General features: G+C 31.9%; 1 protein-coding gene across 1 annotated transcript in view; it reads left to right on the forward strand.

Moving 5' to 3' along the window:
* The window catches only part of AstCC (Allatostatin double C), a 143,808-nt gene extending 120,502 nt beyond the window's left edge, over positions 1-23,306 (forward strand). The window contains exons 3-4 of the mRNA XM_075381369.1: positions 13,929-14,051; positions 22,582-23,306. Coding sequence (XP_075237484.1) covers positions 13,929-14,051; positions 22,582-22,662 — 204 coding nt within the window. The 3' untranslated portion in view covers positions 22,663-23,306. The remainder of the gene's footprint in view (positions 1-13,928; positions 14,052-22,581) is intronic.
* Positions 23,307-24,150: the final 844 nt, after the last annotated feature.

Consider the following 24,150-nt stretch of genomic DNA (forward strand, 5'->3'; position numbering starts at 1 on the left):
AATACCTTGATCTCTTTCGACTCTGAAATGAGCCATAAGGTCGATCGGAGGCACTCCTGATCTCCTGAGGCGCATAACGCCTCATAGGAGACTGTCCTGTACGCAAACCACGCCAAGCAACAGTCTCCTATGGGTCCTAACTAAGCGTGCCAAGTTCTTCTTTATCCGTACTGAAAGCCACCATACCGGAACAGCATATAATATCGACGACATAACCGAGGACGCAACAACCCTCCTTTTAGACGCTTTAGGTGCTCTTTGAGAAGTCATAATAATATTAAGAGATTTAGTCATCTTATCAGCCCTATTGCAAACCTCATGTATGTGTTCCGTAAATGCACCATTTCTCTGAAAGGTGACCCCCCAAGTACTTTAATCTATCTGTTTCTGCTGTTACTTGTTCATTGACCTTGATATTTAGCCGTTCGATGATTCTTCTGCCAGTAAATATAATAAAATTACATTTACCAGTATTTAGCGTTAGATTCTTTTCACATAGCCAACCATTTATTATCTGCAATGCCAAATTGGCCTTTTCTTGTGCCTCCAATTCATGCCTGTCACTCGCCAAGACCACCAAATCGTCGGCATAGGCCATAACTTCAACCCCAGCAGGATAGTCTAGATTTAAGATCTCATTAAACGTTAAGACTCATAATAATGGGCCTAAAACTGAGCCCTGGGTCACTCCACCGTGTATATCTCCTTCTTGCGTTGCCACCTTGCATGTTCTATCAGAGAGGTATCTCATTACTTGCCTCCTCAAATATGGACTAACACTTTTTTCTAATAGCGCTCTATGTATATGGCTCCATTTAATGGAGGCATTGGTGGTTGGTTGGTTTTAATTAACCACACTTCTCAGGAATGGTCGACCTGAGACTCCAAGATTACACTTCACATTCATACATATCCTCATTCATTTTCTCGCCGGTCACTTTGAAGCAAATCGTCCACCTCCTTTCGATGTTTCTCATTAATCACAGAAACTGGTCGTCCGCTGCAAGGTGCATTCTCAATTGTCGCTTTACCAGCATTACATTCGCGAAATTTCAACGCCGCCTATATACAGTATTCCCCTCAACAGTTTCACTACCGTAAACCGCTTTTAAATGATGAAAAATATTCGTAGGATTAACACTTTCTGCTGTTAAATATTCGATCATTGCGCGCAGTTTTATCCGTGTTGACGTATTTTGAAAGTTATTAAACCACATGATATACTACTTGTAAGCAGCATTTTATCATTATCATAAAAACACAGTAAGTATTCTTTCTTCTTCCAGTTATTTTCTACTGTACATAACGAAAAGGTTTTTTCAATCTGTTAAAAATTAATCTGTTTTGTTGTTAATAAAAGTCGACATGTTTAAAATTTTATTTCCTTTTTGTTGACATTATTTACATCAATCTTCTTATAATTAAATTCTCTACAATTTATGTTTAAAAAATGTATGATTTATTGCCAATTAAACAACGTTATTGTACGTCAAACATAAAAAAATGTGTTTTTTGAACCTATTTTTGGCGGTTTATCAGATATATCATAGAAACTAAGAGAGATACAGTTCTGGGACCTATTTTTTTCGATTTCCCAGCTCAAAATCCATAAGAAACAATAGAATTTGCCCCGTAATTGACCTTCCCAGAATTTCAGAAAGCCTTAATTTACCACGAGGAACTGAATCTCGGGTGAAATCTTTCACTCTGTTTAACTCGCTAATGAAGTGTTTTCGGACCTATGTTTATATGAATTTTTTTCTTATTTTTAGCCTCTAGAATGAGTTGTCAAAGTATTGCTCTATCCTCCTGAATCACTCTGTATATAACATATATATACTCAAATCTAGCAATAGCGAAGCATTGCCGGGTCTGCTAATTATTTATATTAATAAGAATCTGGAATATAATTATTTTTAACATAACTCCAAAACTAGGATTGGAATTGTATTATAAAGAAAATTTACAAACTGTTACGTAGAAGCGTAGAAAAAGAGAAACAAAGTAAAACATAAACGTGGGTGTGTGTGTGTGTGTGCGCGCGCGCGCGTGTGTGTGAAATATATGCTTCTGATTTTTCGACATTGTACCCTCGTACAAAGTAACAACACTGATGTTTAATTTTATGACTTATCACAGCTATTTTCTGATAAAGGAAACCTCTTGATTAAAACGGAAATTATTATACACAATACAAAATGCGTCAACTCGTCCTATAAAATAAGAATCGATTATACAGTAGTTCATTATCGATTATATATATATATATATTTGTGTATGTGCATTTATAAAATATACCTTAATAAACTAAACAATTAAAAGTAATTAAAAAATTCGTTGGATTCCAAATAAGAATGCAGTTTAATTATCTACATATATTCCAGTATATATATATATATATGTATATACAGAGTGTTTCTAAAATGGTGGGCTGGTTATATTTTATCGGATTCTACTTGTAAAACTAAACAATAATATCCTTAAGAAAAATGGTAATTTCTCCTTCGTTCTTCCCATGTCCCTCCATTTATTTCATTTTAATATAAAAATTTATATCTCAAGTTTGGATACACGAATTATATTAATATTTGGTAAGCGTCTTTAAAATTAGCAAAAAATCAAGACTTAAATACCTTCGAAAATTACAAAATGGCGGCCATGTTTATTTTTCAATCCGTTATATCTCCATAAATATTAGTTTTATTAAAATTTATGTTATTTACTAAAATATTAAGCCTTTTATTTTGAACACAATGACATATTATTTTTTTTTAAATCGGTTAACAAATAGTCGAGTTATGGGAGAAAATCGATGTTGTAATTTTGTGTCATAATTATTAGGACTATTATTATGAGAAAATTATTAACTTAATTCGACACTAATGTACAATACTATAATTAATCTATATATATATATATATATATATATAAATGAATGTTTGTATGTCTCTTATGCCTTCCTAAACCGTTCATCCGATAGCGATGAAACTTTAGGGAATTGTTGGACGCATGCCAGGGAAGGTTTCTGAATTAGTTTGAACCCGCTAGGTGGCGCTGGCGTCGAGATATTTCGAAAAATTGGAATTATGATCCGATTTGCCTCGTATTCAGAATACATGTTACTTACATGGAAAGAATTATCTCTGCAAAAAATGAACCCGCTAAATAACGCTGGGGGTTGAGATATTTAGAAAAATTATATTTATTGGTTCATATTCAGAATATGAATTATATTTACGTGAAAAGAAATATTTTTGCAAAAACTATACCCGCTAGGTGGGGCCGGTGTCGAAATATTTACGAAACAAACAAATATACAAACAGACATTTTTATTTTATATATATATATATATATATATGTATAAGGCATGTTCGTATGTGTCCGCTAAATACCAAAAAACTAATGGACAGATTTACGGGCGGGCAAAAGGGGAAAAGGTGAAATAGAAAATGGGAAAACGGGAAAGGGTAAAAAGGAAACTGTGAGATGGGTGAGGGAGAAGGGTGAAAGGGAGAATTTATAAAGGGAAAAGGGGAAGGAGAATAAGAGAAAGGAAAAATTTGTGAAATTCAGTTTTTTAATTTTTTTATCAAATTTTCAATTGTGTTCATTTAAACTCTCTCTCTCCCACTCTCTGTCACTCTCTCTCTCTCTCTCTCTCTCTATATATATATATATATATATATAGCATTGCCGGGTCTGCTAGTATTAAATAAAAATAATTAATACTTAATGGAATTATGGAATTAAATGTAAAGTGGAGGACATGAAAACAGACCCAAAATTACGACATCAATTTTCTATTTTATAAAATTTTATATTTTAAAATCCATAGAGTTACTTGCTTTCGAAATGGATTTAAATTTAAAATAAATTAGCAGACACGGCAATGCTTCGCTATTGCCGAAGAGTGGGAGAGAGAGAGAGAGAGAGAGAGAGAGTATAAATGAACACAATTTAAAATTTGATAAAAAAATTAAATAACTGAACTTCACAAATTTTACCTTTCACTTAACTCCTTCCCCTTTTCCCTCAACCCTCTCCCAGTTTCCTTTTTACCCTTTCCCGTTTTCCCCTTTTCTCTTTCCACCTTTTCCCCGTTTTCCATTTTTCCCTTTTGCCCGCGCGTAAATCGGTCCATTAGTTTTTTGGTCTTTAGCGGACACATACGAAACATGCCTTCTATATATATATATATAAAAGTATATTTGTTTCGTAAATATCTCGACACCGGCCCCACCTAACGGGTATAGTTTTTGTAAAAATATTTCTTTTCACGTAACTAATATTCATATTCTGAATATGAATCAAATCGGTCCATAAATATAATTTTTCTAAATATCTCAACCTCTGCGCCATCTAGCGGGTTCATTTTTTGCAGAGATAATTCTTTCCATGTAAGTAACATGTGTTCTGAATACGAGGCAAATCGGATCATAATTCCAATTTTTCGAAATATCTCGACGCCAGCGCCACCTAGCGGGTCTAAACTAATTTAGAAACCTTCCCTGGCATGCGTCCAACCATTCTCTAAAGTTTCATCGCTATCGGATGAACGGTTTAGGAAAACATAAGAGACATAAAGACAAACAAACATTCATTTATATATATATATATATATATATATATATATATATATATATAGATTAAAAATATTTTTTTTTTCAATTAAAAAATATATTTGTTACCACAGACCATTTTAGTCGGTGGTAAAAAAAAAAAACGTTTTTATTGGTTTTAAGGCCAATTTTTGTAAAAATGTAATACAAAAAACTATTTTTCTGAAGAAATATATAGCTAAAAAAAGAAAACAAAGAAACATCTTTTTGGGGTACATGTATATATTAAACAACAATTATTCGTAATTTATGATCTCAATAAAAAAAAAATTCAACTTTGGAAGTAAAGTGCCGGAAAAAATTTTATTTCCATCAAAATACGCCACGCATTTTACTAATTTTTGCAAAAAATTAATAGATTCTTTCCCACAGAATGTTACTTGTCTGCCAAATTTAAAGAAAATGGTCAACGGGCTCATAGTTATAACACCAACATTCATACGTACAGACGTACCAACTTACGTCTGGCAAAAATAAATTTTTTAGACTTGGAAAAATTGGAATAAAATTATTTTTTGTAGGTTTACTATTTATTTATTTAAATTTATTTCTTTTTTTTAATATTTCCATAAAATACAAAACTTAAAAAAAAAAAATTTTACAATTTTTTTTACCGATCTAAATAAATTTCCTTGTAGCTGTATTTTCAATAACAGCATACAACGCTATAACCGAGAAAGTAAACGAAAAAACCTTAAGGATATTATTTTAACTATTTTTTATTTTATTTTTCTATAGTTTTTTATAATAATATTTATAGATAAAAGAAAAAAAATAGTTTCTGATAGATAACAAACATGAGTTAGGATAAAGAGAGGTGACAGATTCTCTCCCACATTCAAGAAAGCCCAAAGTTGTTATAATCCAAAATACATTCACCGCTTGATGAATTCTAAACAGATATAGACTTAGCCTTGTTGTAAAGATTAACTTAAACGAAATGTACATTGAATCAACTATAAAGAAACCCCCAAAGGTCAATTCTAAAAGTTAATAAAAAAATCACAAAACAAATTTTTAAAAAAAACTTATTGAAAGAAAGAGATGTATAAAATGAATTAAATATGCATTTATAAATAAAATTAAGTTCAAAAAATAATTTTTATTATAAAATAAACGAATGTTAAAAAGGAAATTCTTAAATCAGCAGAAGCAAACATAGGCGGAATAAAGAGAACTGGTAGAAAACCTTGGGTTTCAGACGATATATTGCAGCTGATGGATGAACGTAGAAAATATAAGAATGCTAGTGATGAAGAAAGTAAAAGGAACTATCGGCAATTAAGAGATGCTATAAACAGGAAGTGCAAACCGGCGAAAGAAGAGTGGATTAAAGAAAAGTGTTCAGAAGTGGAAAGAGAAATGAACATTGGTAAAAAAGACGGACCATACAGGAGAGTTAAGGAAAATTTTGGGGTACATAAATTAAAATCTAATAATGTGTTAAACAAAGATGGAACACCAATATATAATACGAAAGGTAAAGTCGATAGATGGGTGGAATATATTGAAGAGTTATACGGAGGAAATGAATTAGAAAATGGTGTTGTAGAGGAAGAAGAGGAAGTTGAGGAGGATGAAATGGGAGAAACAATACTGAGATCTGAATTAAAGAGAGCATTAAAAGATTTAAATGGCAGAAAGGCTCCTGGAATAGACGGAATACCTGTAGAATTACTGCCCTGTGCAGGTGAGGAAGTGATTGATAGATTATACAAACTGGTGTGTAATATTTATGAAAAAGGGGAATTTCCCCTTACTTTTCAATCTAATACTACTATCCCCGTTACTTTTTAATCTTCACATATAACTAGCAGTTAATGATGTTAAAGAACAATTTAGATTCGGAGTAACAGTACAAGGTGAAAAGATAAGATGCTACAATTTGCTGGTGATATAGTAATTCTAACTCAGAGTAAAAAGGATTTAAAAGAAACAATGAACGGCATTGATGAAGCCCTATGGAAGAACTATCGCATGAAAATAAACAAGAACAAAACAAAAGTAATGAAATGTAGTAGAAATAACAAAGATGGACCACTGAATGTGAAAATGGAGGAGAAAAGATTATGGAGGTAGAAGAATTTTGTTATTTGGGAAGTAGAATTACTATAGATGGACGAAGCAGGAGCGATATAAAATGCCGAATAGCACAAGCCAAACGAGCCTTCAGTAAGAAATATAATTTTTTTACATCAAAAATTAATTTAAATGTCAGGAAAAGATTTTTGAAAGTATATGTTTGGAGTGTCGCTTTATATGGAAGTGAAACTTGGACGATCGGAGTATCTGAGAAGAAAAGATTAAAAGCTTTTGAAATGTGGTGCTATAGGAGAATGTTAAAAATCAGATGGGTGGATAAAGTGACAAATGAAGAGGTACTGCGGCAAATAGATGAAGAAAGAAGCATTTGGAAAAATATAGTTAAAAGAAGAGACAGACTTATAGGCCACATACTAAGGCATCCTGGAATAGTCGCTTTAATATTGGAAGGACAGGTAGAAGGATAAAATTGTGTAGGCAGGCCACGTTTGGAATATGTAAAACAAATTGTTAGGGATGTAGGATGTAGAGGGTATACTGAAATGAAACGACTAGCACTAGATAAGGAATCTTGGAGAGCTGCATCAAACCAGTCAAATGACTGAAGACATAAAAAAAATAAAATAAATACGCCGAAACTAGTCAAAATGGATTCAGGGATGGTCGATCAAAATTGTTATTTCTGTTGAAATCAGAAAACCGCGATTATTTGCGATCGTAGTACTTCCTTTACTTAATACAAAGAAGTAAAAATATAAGTATACTCCCACATTTGAAAGAGTTATCAATCATGCAGGTTAGCATTGTCTTTGTTTCATATCTCCGCACTTTTTTCTTTTTTTTACAATATATAGTAAGAGGAAAGACTCATCTTTACATTTATTAGATTTTTCCCAACGTTTAACGTTGGGAAAAAATCAACGTTTTTTTTCCCGTTTAAATTGGTTTCAACGTTTAAATTTATTGATTTAATTTGTATTTTACACAAAACCAAAAAATAAAATATTATATTATACACACGTACTATCCGGAAGCTAATAAAATAGCTCTCGACCAAGAGCCCCACTGTGTTTATATTCCTTAAGAATTTGAGTATTTAATAAGTTATTTCATTTTATTCGGGAGTAAATGAAACCTGTTTTTTTTTTTTAATCTAGTTACTCATTTCAAAACATTTTGTTATACCTTTGCTATTTATGAACGAATTTGAATAAATAAGGTATAGTTTTCTTTGTCCTAAAAAATTTAACATTTTTACTTCCTTGTACGAAATAAAGGAAGTATTGTGATCGCGAAAAATTTTGGTTTTCAGATTTCTACATCCATTTTCACCATCCCTGAATCCATTTTGACTAATTTGGGCGTGACTTCTGTATGTTCGTATGTATGTATCTATCTTGCATAACTCAAAAAGCCATAGGATTTTGAAATTTTGGATTTAGAACTGTTATAATATCTAGTTTTACATCTCACTAGTTGTGCACCTCCAAAATCCAATTCTTTTTTTAATTTTGGACTTTTTCTTAATTTCAATAATAAGCCCTCATTGAGAGCTTTTCAACGATATATCACAAGTGATACTTATTTTCATTAGTTCCAGAGTTATAGCCAAATGAAATTTTAATTAATGAAATATTTTGATCTTACAAGAGGAAGACACATCGGTTCGAATCAGACTTCATCCCCTTTTTTTTAATTTTTTTTTTAATTTTAATATATTGATTTATTAATAATTATTAACCTCTGTTCCAATAAGCCCTCATTGAGAGCTTTTCAACGATATATCACAAGTGATACTTATTTTCATTAGTTCCAGAGTTATAGCCAAATGAAATTTTAATTAATGAAATATTTTGATCTTACAAGACACATCAGTTCGAATCAGACTTCATCCCCTTTTTTTTAAATTTTTTTTTAATTTTAATATATCGATTTATTAATCGATATTATTATCGATATTAACCTCTGTTCGTAAAAAAAACGACTGAACCAAAAGTGTCCAAAAAAAGCCCAAAATCTAAAACAATTTAGATTTTCTAATAAACTCTCATTGACAGCTTTTTAACGATATATCACAAGTGATATGAAATTTTAATTAATTAAATATTTTGATCTTACAAGACACATCAGTTCGAATCAGACTTCATTTTCTTTTTTTTCAATTTTTTTTTTAATTTTAATATATTGATTTATTAATAATTATTAACCTCTGTTCCAATAAGCCCTCATTGAGAGCTTTTCAACGATATATCACAAGTGATACTTATTTTCATTAGTTCCAGAGTTATAGCCAAATGAAATTTTAATTAATGAAATATTTTGATCTTACAAGACACATCAGTTCGAATCAGACTTCATCCCCTTTTTTTAAATTTTTTTTTAATTTTAATATATCGATTTATTAATCGATATTATTATCGATATTAACCTCTGTTCGTAAAAAAAACGACTGAACCAAAAGTGTCCAAAAAAAGCCCAAAATCTAAAACAATTTAGATTTTCTAATAAACTCTCATTGACAGCTTTTTAACGATATATCACAAGTGATATGAAATTTTAATTAATTAAATATTTTGATCTTACAAGACACATCAGTTCGAATCAGACTTCATTTTCTTTTTTTTCAATTTTTTTAAAAATTGAAATATATTTATTTATTAATTATTATGTATTGGGTATGAATGTGTATTGCCAAATGCGGAAGCTTACAGAATTCTAAGTGAAACGTAGGGAATTTAATTTATAAGATAGTTGATTGGTTAACCCAAGGGATTATTTAAGTAATTACTTATAATTTTTAAGTAAAATACGTCTTGTTATACATTTATATATCTATATATTAGCTTGTTCAATAATATCACTAAAGAATATTAAATTATTAAAAATGAAACAGTAGAGAATAATATTTATTAGCAAATAAAAACAGTTTTGCAGTATTTTTTACTCTTTTAGAACATTGTAAGGACATATTATATTATAAATTATATATTATTTCGTAGTATTATTAAAATAGATCGATATTAACTATAGTAAACGAAATGTAGAAGGCTATGAGAACGTTCAGTTTTTATAAAAAATTGCATTCCGTCTATTAAACGTTATATTAAATGTTTATTGTTTTCAACAGCTATTTTTAAACTATAATATTGTATTTCTAACTGCCATCGTCATTTGAATCAGTTATTGTATAAAATAATGGTTCAAAATGTAATAAAAATAAATATTACGTAATCTTATTGTCACACAATTCCCAAAGTTTGCTTATTTTCATATTTACTTCCACAATAGCCCCTTCTCTTTATCCCTGAATTCCTCGGTAGCTCACTAGATAACGAAATAACGTAACGTATTAATAAAGTGTACGGTTAAGTGTAATAAACACCCATATTCGCAAAGATATCGACCGACACTCTTAAATTTAACCGACAAACACTCTAAGTTTTGAAACCTGTTTTTCGAACAATTTGAAATGAAGTATATATTCAGGAACTGTAATTTTAATGTATTGTTACACGTGTTTAAAATAAACGACGATTTATTTCCTACCCATCATGTATATAATTCATTCGCTTACCAACACCAACACGTAACCAAACGAAATAGAAATCAACTACTACGTATCAATCATGTACGCTTACAAAATTTTGTTAAATTAATATGCCGGGTGATTCAAAAAGGACTTCACAACGTTAAAATAATTTAAACATTTATTTATATAGCTTACAGACTCGGTTAATTTATATACATATATATACAGAGTGTCCCAAATAAAACGCAACCCAACCTTATATTGGTAGGTATTGAAATAATAAAAAGGTATGTGTAAATGTAAATATAATTTTTATTATTACCATCCATTACCTTACATTTAGAATAAATGTTGGAAGTGGCCGCCATCTTCTTGAATACAGCTTCAATTCTTTTTACAGCGATTCTTGCAACTTTTTTTTCAAAGTTTGTGGCCGGATATTTAATACAGCTTGTTCAATATTGACTTTCAATCGTTCAAGTGTTCGTGGTTTGTTGCTGTAGGCTTTTTCTTTGAGGTAAGCCGGTAGAAAAAAATCCGCCGCAGTCAAATCTGGAGATCTTGGTGGCCACAAGCCTCGACCGATAAAACGATTACCAAAGAATTCCTCGACGAAATCAGAAGTTGAACCTGCGTATTGCGATGTCGCACCGTCTGTTGCGATGTCTTCCGCTTCCAAGAGTGCGATGAACTGAAATAAAATATCCCGATATTGTTCTGCATTAATGGTGTACTCGAAAAAAATAGGACCGAATATTTTCTTCCGCGATATTGCGGACCACACGCCCGACTTCTGCGGGTGTAATTGTTTTTCGTGATAAACGTGGGGATTTTCAGCGCTCAAAATTCTACTGTTTTGGCTGTTTACGTAGCCATCCAAATGAAACCGTGCTTCATGTGTGAAAAATAAGGAATCCGTAACATTAATTCCCTCACGCAGAAATCGACAGAACCGTTGACAATATTGTAGCCGTTTTTCTTTGTCGGGCTCAAGAAGTCGATGAACCGTTTGAATGCGATAAGGTCGTAATTGTAATCGTTTGGTCGCCCGAGGAACAGTCGATTTAGACAAATTAATTTCAGCAGACAAACGTCTGATCGATTTATTTAGCGAGACGAGTAATCGATCTTTAATTTCAGTGACTGTATCTGTATTCAACGCCGACGCAGATCTTTTGTGTTCCTTGTTATTAAAAGGACCGGTCTCTCTAAATTTTGCGACTAACCTTAATACTGACGTTTTGTTAGGAGCTGGTTTATCCGGGTACTTATGGCGAAATAAATCTTGCACTGCAACCGCTGACTTCGTACTAAAGTACGACTCGACAATGAAAACACTTTCATCTTGCGAAAACACCATCTTGTCTCTAGCAATACACTGAACGTTATGATTGCATTGTTTTTACTATCGGTAGTGTTCTACTGCGTCGCCGCGATGTTCAGATGTTGTACGAGTCCATTTCAGTAACGAGTAGGGGAGTAAGCTTGACTTTTGAAATTTCATGGATGAGTGATTGATGGGTTCTATATATATATATATAGAAAATAAATTAAAATCCAAAAAATCAACACCCACGTTTTAAAATTAAAATATATGTTGGTTAGGTTAAAAAATATTTAAAAATTATTGAAATTACACATCCCGGACCTAAAATTCAGAAACCTTTTTTTTTATAAAAAAAATCCATTTTGGCACGTCGAAAGGCGTAGGTAGATTTCATCCGTACTAAGTAGAGAATAAAAAAGATTTCCAACATAAAGTTAAGAAAAACTTCAAATTTACTCAATACGACAATGGTTGCATGTGAAAAAAATTTCACGTGTTTAGCATACGACAAGCCCCATCTTCCTTAAAATTCCAGCAATATTTTGTTCATCCCTTACCGTTAGGGTTGGTCATATCAAAAATTGTTTCAGAAAAAAGTTTGATAATGTTTATAGAACTAATAAAAACTTTAAAGTGATTCAATACTGTACCTATTAAGGGAGGTATGATTTTTTTTGTCTTCGAAACCCAATTTATTTCACCCCCTAGGTCAATGGCAGATGACATCAAAAAACTTTACTTAGATAAGTTTTAGGCCCTTAGCCAAAGAATAGTAGGAACTTTAAACTATATTCTATATTTTACTTAATAAGAATATTATAGCGATTTTTGTTTTTTTTTCGAAAAGTCTACCCCCATTTCCACTCCTATAGTCCGATTTTAGCGGTTAACCAACTCAACCGAGATTTTGGGACTTATTTTTAAAGAACAATTTCAAAGTAATTGGCGCAAAATTACGGCAGTTATCGTGTCCACAAGAAAGTGAAATATATAAAAACGTTTGAACTGACGTTGGTTTTGGGGTCTGGAAGATGTGAAACGCGAAGATCCGTCGAAATTTTCCGGATGTCAAATCATGGTACACATTACAATAGGTCGCTTTCTTATGAAATCTAAAATGTTTCTTATTTTAACCTTTTTTAAAGGTGTAGATTTAATAAAAATCAATTTTTTTAAGCTTAACCTATGTATAAATATTTTTAAAAAAATCTTTCTTAAAATTTATTCCCCACCTTTAAAAAAGATATATTCTAATTTTCCAGCTATTTTTTTTTTTTTATCTTCAGTCATTTGAATGGTTTGATGCAGCTCTCCAAGATTCCCTATTTAGGCTAGTCGTTTCATTTCAGTATACCCTCTACATCCTACATCCCTAACAATTTGTTTTACATATTCCAAACGTGGCCTGCCTACACAATTTTTTCCTTCTAACTGTCCTTCCAATATTAAAGCGACTATTCCAGGATGCCTTAGTATGTGACCTATAAGTCTGTCTCTTCTTTTAACTATATTTTTCCAAATGCTTCTTTCTTCATCTATTTGCCGCAATACCTCTTCATTTGTCACTTTATCCACTCGTCTGATTTTTAACATTCTATTAATAGCACTACATATCAAAAGCGTCTAATCTTTTCTTATCAGATACTCCGATCCTCCAAGTTTCACTTCCATATCAAGCGACACTCCAAACATATACTTTCAAAAATCTTTTCCTGTTGTTTAAATTAATTTTTGATGTAAACAAATTATATTTCTAACTGAAGGCTCATTTAGCCCGTGCTATTCGGCATTTTATATCGCTCCTGCTTCGTCCATCTTTAGTAATTCTATTTCCCAAATAACAAAATTCTTTTACCTCCATAATATTTTCTCCTCCTATTTTCACAATCAGTGATCCATCTTTGTTATTTCTACTACATTTCATTACTTTCGTTTTGTTCTTTTTATTTTCATACGGTAGTTCTTGCGTAGGACTTCATCCATGCCATTCATTGTTTCTTCTAAATCCTTTTTACTCTCAGCTAGAATTACTATATCATCAGCAAATCGTATTATCTTTATCTGTTCACCTTGTACTGCTACTTCGAATCTAAATTGTTCTTTAACATCATTAACTGCTAGTTCTACGTAAAGATTAAAACGTAACGGGGATAGGGAACATATATATATATATATATATACAGACAGTAATTTAATATTTTTAATACAAAAACGCTAACTAATAATAAATAAAACATATACTATATATTTCATGAATATCAGCAGTTCTCTATTTTGAACTCTAATAAAATGAAAATAATTTTAAAAAGAGTAATCTAAATTATCGACTGGAGTAGATTACCTGGAGATAAAATCCAATAAAATGTTTTAATTTAAATCTAATTTAGTGATTTTTTTTTTCTGTTATAGATAGTTGTACCAAAAAGAGCTGCATTACTACTGGACAGAATAATGGTCGCTTTGCAAAAAGCTGTCGATGATGAAACCTCAATGCCTGGAAGCAATATAAACAGCGTTGCACATGAGGATACGGTAATTTATTTGTATAGGTGTTCATATGTGTGGGTTTGCTAGATATGTGTTTGTGTGAGAGAAACAAAAGAATGGTTTTATATATAAATTATATATGCATAAAAAAAATATATATATATTAATTGAAATACGTTTTGAAAATAAATTTACCAAACATTTATTATTACATAAATTAGAAAATTCGCCGACACTAATAACTATTTGGTAAACATCTTTCTTCAAAAAAAAAAAGGTATAATTGATAGCGGTTGTTAAAATGGGACAGATTTATTTATAAAAAATATTTATTATATGACCGAGATAAACATGTCTTTAGATATTTCTCAGTACAACCAAAATATTCAGTACATACAAAATCACTGACCTGAACAAAAAGTTATTCTAAAAAATTTCATTAAATGTCAACCGACCACATTTATAATTCTGTAACACCGGATGTGAAGAAATTATATTATTCATTATAAATCAGAACATAAATTTAAATATTTACAAGACGATTTCAAGTAAAAAAGCAATCATAACAATTATTTATTTTCAGTTCAACCAACCATGGATCTTGCAAATATAATCTCTTCAGGGAATGGTTAAACAACAATGTTATAAAAAATGACATTTTCATGTTTTTTTTTTCTTATTTAACTTCTTGCACCACCTTAAAAAGATGAGATGATTTTTAGCGTGTGAAAATGCCATGTCTGAGCGGGATTCAAACCCGGGACTCCCAGATTCAAGGCCATTCTTTTTTCGTGAATTAAAATGATTAGCCCACCGAGGTGTTCTACTGCTTAACTCGTCGGTAATTAGTTATTTAACAGCTAAATTTCGAAACAAAAGATTCTGAGTTCAAATTTGTGTAAAAATTAATTGCTTTTATACTGATTTAAATAGTAAATTCACCGGATTGGTCTAGTAATGAACTCGTCATCGCAAATCAGCTGATTTCGAAATCGAGAATTCCAAGGTTCATGTATTTGAACCTTGGAATAAGAATTTCGTTACTAAATCGTGGATATCGGTGTTCTTTATTAGTTCGGTTTCAATTAACTACACCATCTCAGGAATGGTCTAGCTGAGACTGTACAAGACTACACTTCATTTACATTCATACATATCATCCTCTGAAGTAATACCTTACGGTGTTTTCAGAGGCTAAACAGGAAAAAAGAGAATTTGAATACTAGATCGTGGATATCGGTTTTCTTTGGTGGTTGGGTTTCAATTAACTACACCATCTCAGGAACGGTCGATCTGAGCCTGTTTAAGACTACACTTCATTTACATTAATACATATCATCCTCTGAAGTAATACCTTACGGTGGTTCCAGAGGCTAAACAGGAAAAAAGACAATTTGAATACTAGATCGTGGATATCGGTGTTCTTTGGTGGTTGGGTTTCAATTAACCACACATCTCAGGTATGGTCGACCTGAAACTGTACAAGACTACAAAAAATCAGTACCGGAAAAGCGTTCTGACACCAATGCTCCTCTGACGGGAATAATAAGATCTGTTGTACTATCCTGCCCCTTTGATTGATTTTAACCTAACTTAAACAGCAATAATGCTCTTCATACTATAAAAATAAAATCCCTTTCGGTAAGCCGGAAGGCGGAGGTAGATTTCACCAGTGCTACGTAAGGGATAAAAAAAATTTCCACCTTAAAAGTTAAGAATAACTTCAAATTTACTCAATACGACAATGGCAGCATGCGAAAAAAAGTTCCACATGTTTAGTATACGAGAAGGCCCCCATCTTCTTACAATGAAACATTTTGGTCATCCTTTGCCATAAGGGTTGATTATATCAAAAATTTTTTCAGACAAACGTTTTAGGTAGTGTTTAGAGGACTAACGACCACTTTAAACCGATTCGATACTGTGCTTATAAAGGGATGTATGATTTTTTGTCTTCGAAACCCCATTTTTTCCACCTCCTGGGCCAATGGTTAGTGATATCAAAAAACTTTACCTAGATAAGTTTTACACCCTTTCCAAAAAATATTAGAAGCTTTAACCAAATTCGATATTTTCCTTAATAAGAAAGTTTTAGCAATATTTTTTTTTTTTCGAAAAAGTCACCCTTTTTCCATCCCCATGAAAATTTTTCCCATTTTTGATTTTTCCCATTAATGAACTCAATCGAGATTTTGGGTCGTTATACATGGTTATCATAAAAGAATGGTGCGGTTTCAGTAATCCATAGGAAGATTGTAGGGAAATTTCAAGATGTTATATTGGTATCCCTGAAAGCCTCCAACCCAAAAGATTGTTTATCAGCAGTTGTAACCACAACGTCAGTTCTTGTATTGTTGTTACGGTGAGTTTAGCGAGTTACTATGTTCTCGGATAAAGACAAAGCAAAGTGTGTTTTATTGATGGCCAAATTAAAATCCGTAATTTTAGTTCAACGTGCGTTTCGACTTGAATTCGGAAGAGATACGCCGCACAAAAATAACATAACACGTCGGTTCAAACGATTCGAAGAAACCGGATCGGTTAAGAAACAGAAATCAAGTCCATCCCCCGTCGAAGCGTCGAATTAGGTATTCCAAAATCAACAGTTCACAAAGTTTTACGTAAAAAACTGAAATTACACGCTTATAAAATCCAGATACTGCAGGAATTAAAACCCGATGATGGTGTAAAACGTTACAATTTCGCTGTTGAAATGTCGGACAGAATAAATGAAAACAAATAGTTTTTAGATGATATAATTTTTAAAGACGAAGCTACATTCCATGTGAGTGGATGTGTTAACAGACACAATTCACGAATATGGGGCTCTGAAAACCCACACGCAATTATTAAAAAACAACGCGATTCGCCTAAAGTTAATGTTTGGTGTGGTGCGACGAAAAATCGTGTAATAGGGGCTTTCTTCTTTGCTGAAAAAACCATTAATGGAGTCGTGTATCTTGACATGTTAACCGATTATCGCTTTCCTCAGCCGGATGACCTCGAAAACATTCATCGACTTCATTTCCAACAAGATGGTGCTCCCCCCGCACTTCAATGCAACGGTCACGGATGCTTTGAACGAAAAATTTGGAAATCGATGGATAAGCCGGCAAGGACCCGTACTTTGGCCTCCAAAGAGTCCAAACCTGACACCTTGCGATTTTTTCTTGTGGGGGGTACATCAAAATCGTTGTTTATACACAAAAAATACAGAGCCCAGCAGAGATGCGTCCTGAAGGGCAGCCATACCAGAAGCGGATGAAGAGCTTCTACACAACCTCTCCTTTTCAAATCTTACAAGTAAGATAAAATAACCCAGCAATTGCGACTCCTCCGGAAAAGGGGACGCATTGCTCCCTCCTTATAGCTAGTGCCCCGTTGTGGCGTATTCCTGCTAGCCTATTAAGCGTTAGCACCGAAAGGACTTCAGTGGACGGTCTGAAGGGGAATTACGTCGGGAGGACAGGCTTTATAAGCCTAGCCTTCCGCGATCGGCCCATGAAATGGGTTCGATAACGCTGGTTCAACAACGGATTGGAATGCAATTAAATCCGTTTTAAATTCACTAAAATAATAATACACAAAACTTGAAAAAATTAGATCCGAGATATAAAATAACCCTTTTAAAAACCAAGCCCGATTAGAATGATCCAGCAACAAGGGACTCTGTCCAGGTTCTACGATAAAGTAGGGAGTAATAAACTCCCGCCAACTTTGCATTCCATTCCATTCCATACACAAAAAATTTGCGACTTAAACCGCTTAAAAAACAGGATTAATGAAGTAATGACAACCGTTAACGAAGAAATATTAACTAATGTTTTGAGAGAAGTTGAGTATCGTTTGGACATTTGTCGAGCGACTAAGGGCGCACATATTGAAATTTATTAATTATGTAAAAAAATGTTTGAGATGACATATTTGAAAAATAAAAAACCTAAGCTCTATGTAATTCTGTTTTAATTTAAACCATGTTCAAAACCGCACCATTCTTTTATGATAACCTTGTATTTTATGTATCAATTTGAATGTGATTGGCCCAAAATTACAGCAGTTGTCGTGTCCATAAGAAAGTGTGAAATATATATATATAAACGTTTAAACTGAAGTTGGATTTGGGGTCTGGGGGATATGAAACACGAAGATATTTCGAAATTTTCCGGTAAATACTTGAAAACCTTTTTTTACAGCAACCATTGTATTGAGTAAATTTGAAATTTTTCTTAACTTTAAGGTTGAAATCTTTTTTATTCCCTACTTAGCATCGGTGAAATCTACCTCCACCTTTCGGCGTGCCGAAAGAGATTTTTTTATCTATATGAATCTTTTTTATTATTTTCACCATTAGGATATTATCTGAAAGTCTCTTCGTTAGACAATCTGCATAGCTTACTCTATAACCGTACAGTATAACTTTGATTAGCGAAAAGAAAACGATTTTAAAAAGTTGAAAATTAAAGAAAAATTTATAGTTTTCTTAGTAATATGTTTTCTTACTATTTTATTATGAGATTAAAAATTATTTAATTGTTTTAGTTGCGTTATTCACATAATATAGTTAGAATGTGACATATTTATGTAGTCAGTTGTCTGTATTATGTAATTTTATACACATAATGCTCGCCACCAAGGTTGTTTATGAACGTATACATATAAAATATTACCATGATGTAAATAAATTCTACACCTAACAAGTTTACTCTAATAAGTAGAACGTTAATTATAAAATTATTAGAACGCGTTTACACCCGCACAAGAAAGTTAATTTACATATATGCACATTATATAGACACATTCATACCCATATTGAAACATTCAATTTACGTAATTACATCCGATACGAATTTTAAATCAATTATGATAGAAACTTCTTATCCTTAGGGAAATGTATGTATATATATATATATATATATATATATATATATATATATATATATATATACACAAGCCAAACACCCAAATAAATCGTTCTAATTCAGACATACAAACTATGGATATATATATAGAAATCTAATGATTATTTAATACTAGCAGACCCGGCAATGCTTCCCTATTGCTAGATTTGAAAATATATATATATATATAGATTAAATGATAAAAATCGAAAGTTTGATAAAACATTAAAAAAATGAACATTACAGAACTTCACAAAATTTAACCTTTCACTTTATCCCGGTTTCCCTTCTTCCCTATTATCCTATTTCCCTTTTTACACTTTTCCCTTCTTCCATTATCTCTATTTCCTTTTTCCCTCCGGCTGGCGTAGTCACCAGGCTGGAGATGTTGCATTATCTGAATATGAAAAGGATGCAATCCATTATTGTTTAATGTCCTCCATACTCTACTTTGTGAAATATCGAGCCGTGTTGCAATTAATCGTGTGCTCGTTGCCGGACTACGTTGAACCGTTGCTGAATGTTTTCACTTTCATCAGCATGATTTGCTTGTCGTTCAGATGAAATATGAGCGTTAGGATGTGTACCGTTCTCACGAAGATTATTAAAAATTATAATAAATACTTTACGATTTGGTACAACACCACCAGGATACTTATATCGATATTCCGTAACAGCTGCCGCAGCACTTCCATTGCAAAATCCATTGATGAAAATCATGCCGGCATATTCGGCATTAGTGAAGATACGCGGCATTTTTCAAAACAAAACTAAACAGAATTTCACTTTTATTAACAGACTTGATTTTTACACACTGTAAAATGAATACAAAATTACACTTGTTAATGGTTTTCTGAAATTTTTACGATAAGAATTCGACGTACTACTGCAAACACGATTAATCAGCGAAAGGTTATTTAACACATTACCACAATTAACTGACAACAACGAGTAGTATTTAAACAAATTGTGATGAAAAAAATCAGTGTTGCCAACTTGTTTTCCGTAGGTCTAAAATTATTGTACCTACTAGACACATCTGTTTTCTTTTTTTATAACATTTTCTTCTAAGTTTTCGTCGGTTTTGTTGTTAATAAGAGTCGACATGTTTAAAATTTTATTTGTTTTCTGTTGATATTATTTACATCAATCTTTTTATAATTAAATTCTCTACAATTTATGTTTAAAAAATGTATCGTTTATAGCCAATTTAACTACGTTATTGTACGTCAAACGTAAAAAAATATGTTTTTGACCCTATTTTTGGCGTTTTAAATGAAATATTTTAGAAACTAAGAGAGATACAGTTCTGGGACCTATTTTTCGATTTTCCAGCTCAAAAAGCATAAGAAAAAATTGAATTTGTCCCTTAATTGACCTTCCCAGAATTTCAGAAAGCCTTAATTTACCCGGAGGAACTGAAACTCGGGCGAAATCTTTCGCCCTATATAACTCGCTAACGAAGCGTTTTCGGACCTATGTTTATATGAAATGTTTTCTTATTTTTAGCTTTAAGAATGAGTTATCAAAGTATTGCTTTGTCCTCCTGAATCACGCTGTATATAAAAGAAGAAAGTCTGTTTGTATATTTGAACATTTCGTAAATATCTCGACAACCATTTCCATTTTCTCCCTTTTCCCTATTCCCTTTTTCCATTTTCTTTTTTTTCTTTTTCCCTTTATCTCTTTTCCTTTCCCCCGTTTCCAGTTCATCTTTTCCGTAGTCCTCTTTTTCTCTTTAAATATTTTTCCCGCGCGTAAATATTGTCCAGTAGCTTTTTACTCTACAGTGGACACACATACGAACATTGCCTTTCATATGTATATATATACATATATATATATAAAACATATACAGGGTGTCCCATATAAAACGCAACCCATCCTTATATTGGTAGGTATTGAAATAATAAAAAGGCATGTGTAAATGTAAATGTAAATGTAATTTTTATTATTACCATCCATTACCATACATTTAGAGTAAATGTTGGAAGTGGCCACAATCTTCTTGAATACAAGCTTCAATTCTTTTTACGGCGTTTCTTGCAACTTTTTTCAAAGTTTGTGGCTGGATATTTAATACAGATTGTTCAATATTGACTTTCAATCGTTCAAGTGTTCGTGGTTTGTTGCTGTAGGCTTTTTCTTTGAGGTAACCCCGTAGAAAAAAATCCGCCGCAGTCAAATCTAGAGATCTTGGTGGCCACAAGCCTCGACCGATAACACGATTACCAAAGAATTCCTCGACGAAATCAGAAGTTGAACATGCATAGTGCGATGTCGCACCGTCATGTTGTAGCCGGCAGTGTCTGTCTTCCTCTTTCAAGAGTGCGATGAACCGAAATAAAATATCCTGATATCGTTCTGCATTAATGGTGTACTCGAAAAAAATAGGACCGATTATTTTCTTCCGCGATATCGCGCACCATACGCTCGACTTCTGCGGGTGTAATTGTTTTTCGTGATAAACGTGGGGATTTTTAGCGCTCCAAATTCTACTGTCTAGGCCGTTTACGTAGCCGTCCAAATGAAAACGTGCTTCATCTGTGAAAAATAACGAATCCGTTACATTAATTCCCTCATGCAGAAATCGACGGAACCGTTGACAATATTGTAGCCGTTTTTCTTTGTCGGGCTCAAGAAGTCGATGAACCGTTTGAATGCGATGAGGTCGTAATTGTAATCGTTTAGTCGCCCGAGGAACAGTCGATTTAGACAAATTAATTTCAGCAGACAAACGTCTGATCGATTTATTTGGCGAGGCGAGTAATCGGTGTTTGATTTCAGTGACTGTATCTGTATGCAACACCGACGCAAATCTTTTGTGTTCCTTGTTATTAACAGGACCGGTCGCTCTAAATTTTGCGACTAACCTTAATACTGATGTTTTGTTAGGAGCTGGTTTATCTGGGTACTTATGGCGAAACAAATCTTCCACTGCAACCATTGATTTCGTACTGAAGTACGACTCGACAATGAAAACACGTTCATCTTGCGAAAACATCATCTTGTCTCTAGCAATACACTGAACGTTATGATTGCATTGTTGTTACTATCGGTAGTGTTCTACTGCGTCGCCGCGATGTTCAGATGTTGGACGAGTCCATTTCAGTAACGAGTAGGGGAGTAAGCTTGACTTACTCCCCTATGAAACTCATCCATGAAATTACTCATCCATGAAATTTCATGGATGAGTGATTGATGGGTTGCATTTTACATGGGACACTTTATATATATATATATAAGAAGAACGTCTGCTTGTGTATTCGTTTGTTTGTTTCGTAAATATCTCGACACCGGCGCCACCTAGCGTGTACAATTTTTGCAAAAAACTTTCTTTTCATGTAACTAATATATATTCTGAATTCAAGCCAAATCGGTCCGAAATGCAATTTTTCGAAATATCTCGACCCCAGCGCCACCTATCGGGTCTAATTTAATACAGAAACCTTAGCAGGCGTACGCAAAACAACTCACTAAAGTTTTACTAACAAAGTTCTAACGAACTCCCTTTATTTGTTATTCAAGATAAAAGATTAAAAAACAGGAGTTTATGTACATAATTTTCTGTGGGAAACTTTTAGCTGTTCCTTAATAACTATTCATTCATACGTACTTAATAAAATTCATAATTTTTTTCATTTACTAATATACTTTTTTTTTGTTTTGTTTTTCAGATGGATTTACAAAGGAGGGGAAATCAAAAAAATGGTAGAATTTACTGGAGATGTTACTTTAATGCAGTAACATGCTTTTAAAAATATACGAAAAAACATAATGATAAACGTAACTGATAACAAAAATGGTTTAAAAAAACAATTATTTATTAATTAATAAAATTCAGACCAATTAATAAAAAATAAACAAAAAAAAAAAAACAAAATCTATAAATTATTTTCACAACTGTATATAAATTAATTTAAAAAATATACCCATCAACCAAAGGAAAGAATTAAATATAGTTATATATCTAATTAATAATTTTTTATTTATTTATTTTTTTTATTTTTAAATATTTGCTTTATTTTTTATTCAATTATATCATTTTTTTAAAATAAATAAAAAAATACATTCATAATTACTGTGCGATGAATACTGATTGTCGCTTGACCTTGACAAGTAGTTATGGTAACTATCTGTAGGCGTGGTGAAAACTACTCACTCCTTCATACATAGTTGCCATATTCAGGTTTAATGGGACATCAAACATGCTTTACATTATCTTATATTTAATTTTTTTTTGTATTTCTGTATTAAAGGTTGTTATTTGTAAATATTTCAGGATATTTATATTTTTAAAAAAATTAAACAGTGTATGTTTTAATAAATGTTATTAATTTATTTATTTATTATTATTATTTTAATATTTTATATTAATTTTTAATACTTTTAATGTACGATATATATGACCTCTTTCTACTTTATGTCTTCCTAAGAAAGAAAATTATTTATTATTATTATTACAACTGATATGTATGTATAATTATAATATATATGTGAATTTAATGTTTAATATAATTTATATAAAAAAAAAACTTGTTTATTTATTTTTAAACCTCATCCCATTAATTATTATATTTTATAATCTATAAAAACTATTTTGTTATTTGGGAAGTAGAATTACTAAAGATGTGAGGTGAGCTGCATCGAACCAGTCAAATGACTGAAGAAAAAAAATATATATATAATAGTACTAATTTTTAAACTTTATAATGGCCATGTATTACCTTAAGTCAATAATATTGATGTAGATGAACAAGATAATAACAGTGATAATGAATTATCACAAGAAAATAACATTCATCATATACCACAAGAAGAAAATAATGCTTAAGTAATTGAATGTCAGATACCTAACAAATTACACTGGGGTCCAATAACTGGTTATATGCTTTCATTTGATTTCAATCTGACAAATCTACCAGGTATTAATCCAATTATTATTGAAAAACTCCAGCTAGTTAGGTCCACTGTTTTTGAATAGTTTTCTATTTCTTGAACATTAACTTTTCTTGAAAAAGAAACAAATCACTTGTCGAGCAGTTTATCTCATAAAAGCTGTTTTTAATAAAACTAGTAGTCTTCCACATACTTGGCTAACTCAATGGATAAATACCAGCATTAAAACAGAAATTTTCAGTTTTTGTGCTTAAAGATATGGGTTGGGTTAGATAATAGACACAAATTACGTGACTACTGATCAAGAAAACCTCGACATCATCTACAGGGTCTAAAGAATTTTAAAT

This window comes from Lycorma delicatula, chromosome 13 (assembly GCF_047948215.1).
Source record: "Lycorma delicatula isolate Av1 chromosome 13, ASM4794821v1, whole genome shotgun sequence".
NCBI classification, from domain to species: domain Eukaryota; kingdom Metazoa; phylum Arthropoda; class Insecta; order Hemiptera; family Fulgoridae; genus Lycorma; species Lycorma delicatula.